The 6017-nt window shown below is 37.1% G+C and overlaps 1 protein-coding gene across 2 annotated transcripts in view; it reads left to right on the top strand.

Annotated features, from left to right (window-relative positions):
* HSD17B3 (hydroxysteroid 17-beta dehydrogenase 3) overlaps positions 1-6017 on the top strand; it is a 28872-nt gene that overhangs the window by 2475 nt on the left and 20380 nt on the right. The window contains exons 1-2 of one of the 2 annotated variants that reach the window (XM_009671363.2): positions 2648-2933; positions 4957-5003. In XM_009671363.2, coding sequence (XP_009669658.1) covers positions 2780-2933; positions 4957-5003 — 201 coding nt within the window. In that variant the 5' untranslated portion in view covers positions 2648-2779. Of the gene's footprint in view, positions 1-2647; positions 2934-4956; positions 5004-6017 lie in introns of those variants that run through there. The other variant, XM_068928177.1, reaches the window with a different exon arrangement.

The following is a 6017-nucleotide window of genomic DNA, read 5'->3' as shown; positions in this document are numbered from 1 at the left end:
TTCCGAAGTCCTTCCGGCTCGGACTTCTTAGCTGAAATACAGACCTCATTCTCACGATCTTTATGATAACTTTACTCGAATGGTTTAAAAGATAATTTAGAAATAACCAAAAGTAGGTACTAAAATAGCTTTCAAGTAAACATAACGTTGAATATCAAAATGGGCTAAGGGAGAAAAAAAATATCCTGTCCATCCTTTCAAAGAGCAACTTGACTTCAATCTTTTAGTATTCTTCCTCTGTATCTGCAGAGAAGAAAATCGCTCTTCTGAATTAGCTGTTTGAAACTCTGATTATATGGGTTCATTCACACACAATTCTCATGTTAGAATTTAAGCAATGACTGAAATATCCACTTCTTTCAGAATCTCTAGTTGAGTAATTATATCTTTCAGCAAATAAAGTAGTAATTTCAAACTGATTCCTCTTAGTATATATCTGTAGATAGTCCTAATCTTAGTTTTCTACAGACTTCATGTTAGCTTAATCAAATACTAAATTAATTGTAAAATTGCATTACTTAGTTGCTGTGTGAAGCCTCGTTTTCTTTTCTTTTTGAATGGAGGAAAAAATGGTTACAAAGAAACACTAGCTTTCAAGGTGCATATTCAGACATTAATAAGTGGCCTATTTTTAAAAGTATTGAATTGACTTCTTAAAATCATGTTCCCTTATGTAAGGGTCATGTAGATACATGTTGCTAGCTATAGAACTTGATTTTTGTAAGACAGTCTAATTCATGTTTTTAAAACTTCAAAAGTCCTACAGGCGGCAACAGGTGTCTTATGTAAGGGAACATAAGAAGAAGCTGTAAAAAAAAAACTGAAAGCAGGTTCCAATTAAACAGTAATTGGTTTGGAGAGGAATATTAATCTTTAGAGTGATCTAGGCAAATAGTAATATTATAAGGATTGCTTAGCAGCAGATTAGCAGTAATGGGAGGGGATTAAGAGAAAAAAACACAGTTGCTATCACACGCAGCTTTACAGATATGCAATAGGTAAAGTTCTTGAAATGATTCCTGTGAAAGTTGGAGAAGCAATACCTCAGGGGAAAACTTAGAGTGGGCTTGACAAATAATATTTAACGTTCGTAAGAATTTATTGGTTTTTCTCTTGATAGCTCGGCCTGTTTTAAGAATATTTTAAGAATAATAGGCCCATGAAGTATTGGAAGACCAAAGTCTCTGGAAAATAAGATGGCGAGGGTCGCTGGGGAGCATGGGCAGGGCTAGAAGTGCAGCAGAGGAGGCTGACAGTTACAGAAGATTGGGTTGTGGCTCCATAGTCAAACAGCAGGGATTTTTTTCACTTAAAGCAGGTATTCAGCATCCTTATTGCATGTGAAAAATACAGTGCATCTTATCCAAATTTAAGTATTCCTTGAATAATGAGTGATTCTCCAGAGAATTTGTGATTGTTTGTAAATTCTCTGGGAAATCTAGTATTCCAACCTTTTTTATGTTCTGACTGGGCTTACTTACGGAGTAAAACAAGAGCTGCTAGGGTGTAGAAATTTCTAAGTATACTGAAATCTTATGTGTGAAGAGACTGAGTTCTCGCTAGGCTAAATAGTACTGGTTTTTTGTATCTTGTTGCAGACAGGTTTAGCGCTACGTTCCTTGTGACTCAGTCGTGACATTTTCTCTGCAATACTTCTGCATATGGTGGTTTTCCAGCTGAAGGTGTCACTAATGTGACACGTGACATGTGCTTCAGTTGAAGGTTACTGGGTGTGAGAAGTCCAGATTAAATTTTAAAGATGCCCCGTGACAGAAGGATATTATTAAAGCAAATGCACTACTTTTATCTTGCTTTATATTAAGTGTATATAAGCATCAGTATTTTTTCTACTCCAGTTTAAACTGGTCTTTGAAGAATGAAAAAAATCTTTCAGATTACTACAAAGAAGAGTTTAGGTTGTTTCTGTGCCTTCCCTGAGAATTTCTGTATGTTAACATTTTTTTGATTGTTTTTAATTCACTTTTTTTCTGAATTTCATTAGTTTCAGACTTTTTCTTGCAGTAAGCATTCTTGTAAATGGTTTTTCCCCTTTGGATTTTGGTACCCATCCTCAACTTCAATATGAGTTCAAACAGATTGTTTCAGAAAGGCTGAAAGTCCTATTCCTCCTTAAATATATTATTGTAACATTTCATGCCATGATTTCCCCATTTATGAAATTATGGTATTAACCTCTTTTCCGAAAGCTCTTGGAAGAGTTATATGACATTGCTTTCTCTGTATAGAAAGAATTAGGCATTATTACCACCCTTAAATTTGAAGACAAATCCAATTTTTTGGCCTTAGCAGAAGTTCAGTGTGAACTTGCCCTCAAAGTATCTGCACTAGAGAGTTTAACTCCTCAGCACTGTAAGAAGTATTGTTGATGTGTATTATCCCCAAGGTTTGGAGTATTCTTATCCAGGGTTTTGGTTTAGACCTGTCTTTAGACTCTCTGAGTCTTAAACAAAGACAATAAAAATATTTCTCCTCTTTTTGTTCTTGGATAGTTTCCAGAAAAGGAGTGAAAACTTGCCTCTAAAGAAAGCACCAGAAGTCATTGTTCAGTTTGGATTCTTTCAGCAGTTTACAAAACTGGGTGTAACGTAGAGATGTTATTCTAATCTAAACTCTGGACACTCCTTGAAAAAAGAAAATCACGTGATTTGGTTAGACGCCTCGCTTCTGGGCCAGCGCTCAGAGACTAGCAGTGCACTAAGAGGCATATCTGAGGGAGATAGGGACTGTTTCATCCCAGCTCCTTGTCTTCGCCTTCGGCATGGAGGAGTTCCAGCGTCAGCTACTCACTGTTTTGGGGGCTCTGATCTGTTTATGTACTCTAGTAAAATGCATCCGATTTCTGAAATATATTTTCCCACATACCTGGAATGCTTTGCCTCAGGCTTTCTTTCGGTCGCTGGGAGAATGGGCAGGTAAAGGAAATTTCCTCACGTTTTCCTTCTTGTAACCGAGTGATGAACTGTTATGCTACTATTTAGGAGAGGTTTTCCTTGCATCCCATCCCTTCAGAACAAAACTCACCTTCCAATAAGTGTGGTTTGCTTAGTTTGCTTCATTTCTTCTCTCTCTCTCTATCTCTTTTTTTTTTTTTCCTTCCTAGTAACTTTGGTTTTAGAACCAGAAGGTTCTGCGTACTTGGGGAGAGTAGAAAACAACGAAACTGATAAAAGCGCACACACCTGGTGAATAGATGTGAATTCCTTCCCCATTCCTACTTCTGATGTTTTTTCTCTACTGGAAATGCTTTAGTTTTAATAACATTGCCTATATCCTCAGTTTCATGATATGTGAAGCAACTAGTTTATGTTTAGCATATGGCCTCTTCAAAGCAACTTTTTTTTTGTTCACAGTGACTTTTCTCCAGTCTATTTTTCCTGAATTGGTTGCCTCTCCTTAGTGGTATCATTAATGAGGCAAATCTACTTTTGCCTAAAAACTTCAGAGACTGCCACTTGTCAGTTCTATTTTAGAGCTATTACAAGTTCTCATAAAAATAACAGAAATGTTTGATAAACACCTTCTTCCTACTAAATGCTGATATTTTTATTAGGCTTGTTAGATTACTGGGATGAAGTAGGAATGAAAAGTTACTGCTTTTTCTGAGTTCCTAGGCTACAGATATCATCAATGGTGGCATCTTGCTAACAAGAGACCCCTATCAGTGCTTCCTTCCTGTGCCCACATTAGAGCGTTGAACTCGCTGGATTTAACAAGCATTTAATAGTCACATTTCCCAGTGGAATAATAAAGAGTGAAACCCACTCCTTTGCAGAAAAGGTGCCTAAAGACTAGATATTTTGGAAATAATATGTAGGCCCTATTTCAATTTAAGTGAGGCATGGGCCTCAGGTCTATGCACAAAGAGTGGGTTGCTGAGTGGAAGTTTCTATAAAAAAAAATCTTGTTTCCCTGAAGTTTGAGAAACCATTGCTTCCGTCAGTGGACTCACCTTTTATACTCTGTCCTTAAAAACATGTAGTCTTCTGGATGCAGTGAAATTCATAGATTTGACTGATTTGCTCTATCACGTGGCAGGTCAGATCCTGAAAATCAGGAGAATTAAAGCTGGCAGGTGGAAATTTGTTTCCCAGTAGATATTTGCTTTGTATCTACTGGTCTATAAGGAATGTAAAAAACCACCTGCAGCACAGAAGCATTTTTCAGATATTGACTAATGTTCCATTTTGCTCTGAAAACTTACCAGGTTTATCTTGGAATTGTCTTACTGTTTTCCTACTATATTTCTTCCTTGTGATGATAAATAATGCTTTCTTTCTGTATTTCCTCTTTGATATTTGTTTGCATAACTTCTAAAGTTCAGGGTGCTTTACGTTTGTCAATACTTGCTTATTTTCCCAGTGATACTAAATCCAAAAGCAGACTGTGAGCAGGAAAATTCTGAAAGAAGAGCATTTCATAGGTGGTGGTAAATTTGCTGAGGTGTTTCTTTACAGACAAATTTCTTGTGAAGGAAAGATGTTACATCAGCTTCAGGAACCAATTAGTCCTTATCTCCTGCCAGTCTGGCACCAACATAGAAGTTAAAAACTTGCAAAGCAAAACTTGTATAAATATGCATTTGGAAGAAATTTCTGCCACCCTGTAGAAAGTCGGTTTGTTGCTGTGTTTCTCCCTACTGAAAATGAAAAAAATAATTACCTACTGTACTAACTGACTTACAGCAGGGACGGATTTGCTGATATTAGTAAAATACTTAGAAGAAGAAAAGTGCTGAACTGCATAACAAAAATTGTTAGATGAAAAAGTTACAAGGAAATAAATTTTAAGAAAAGGTTGATTCTGTGCTTTAGAAGTACCATGTAGGTAGTAATCATTCAGAAACTCAGAAGATGAAGATTAAAGAATCCAGGAAAGCAGAAGCTAAGGCAGAGCAGCAAATGTAATCTCTCTTTTTTTCCTTTTTACTTTCTCCAGTGGTCACAGGAGCAGGAGATGGGCTTGGAAAAGCATATTCCTTTGAGGTAAGATAGATTACTTACCCGTTAATTTTAACTAAATAGCAAGTGCTACTCCTCCACCAAACTCTGAAAGTTAGTGAGGTTACTCTAGGATCAAGAGCAAGTACGACCACCACAGTACTAATCCTTCTCCTCTGCATGTGCAGAGTAACACTAATCAACTTCTGAAAGGAAAGTGGTATTGCATTTCTGAGGAAAATCATTCATGGCACAACACTCGCGTCAGACCAAGAAAAATCAAGTGGAACCACTGAATAGCCCAAAAGATTTTATGTTGGCTATCTAGAGCAGGAATTCTCCTGGGTTAGCTTTTTTTCCTGGTTTTGCAGCTGATTTGCTGCGTGTCTTTCAATGGGAATGGGGTTGTCTAGCATTAAACATACAAAACATACAGTCATTTTGTAGCCCTCACAGTTGCAGAGGAAAAGCTGGACAGATATAACTGAAACCACAAATAAAAGATACTTCTATGTGAATGAAAAATGACTACAATTCATGAAAATTATAACGAAAGCTAAAAGCCTAAGGAAGAATCTGTAGCTCTAAGAGCAGGAGGAGAGTGAAGGGAGGAACGGTGAAGCTGAGAGCCGCCGTCAGCTCCATAGGGACCTGTCACTGCAGAGTCACTAGGCAGCCCCTTTCTATTCCCCCCAATCAACATTAAAGGCAGGGTGACTTCTTGGATCATCTGTACTCCTCGTGGTAATTTTCTCCTTGATGCCTTCATTCAAAAGTGGCTTTCTTTCTAGAAGCTGCAGATCAATGACACGTGAGTTATGGCCTTCAGTGCTGAGATGACCAGGTGAAAATTAGCAGCCTTTAATATGTCAGCACTTAGATTAGATGTGATCCCTTCTGATCATAAATTATATAAAAAATATATCTTAGAGGAAAGGAAAATGAGTTTACCTTTGAATTAGTTGACAGAACTTTTAAAGCCAATCTTTTTAAGAATGTGCACTACTTACTTTAAGCACTCACCTCATGATTTTGATTCCTGGGAGTGGCAATAAAATA

This window comes from Struthio camelus, chromosome Z, assembly GCF_040807025.1.
Source record: "Struthio camelus isolate bStrCam1 chromosome Z, bStrCam1.hap1, whole genome shotgun sequence".
NCBI classification, from domain to species: Eukaryota; Metazoa; Chordata; class Aves; order Struthioniformes; family Struthionidae; genus Struthio; species Struthio camelus.
Note: the sequence above shows the minus strand (reverse complement) of the source record. Positions and strands in the feature narration are given on the sequence as shown.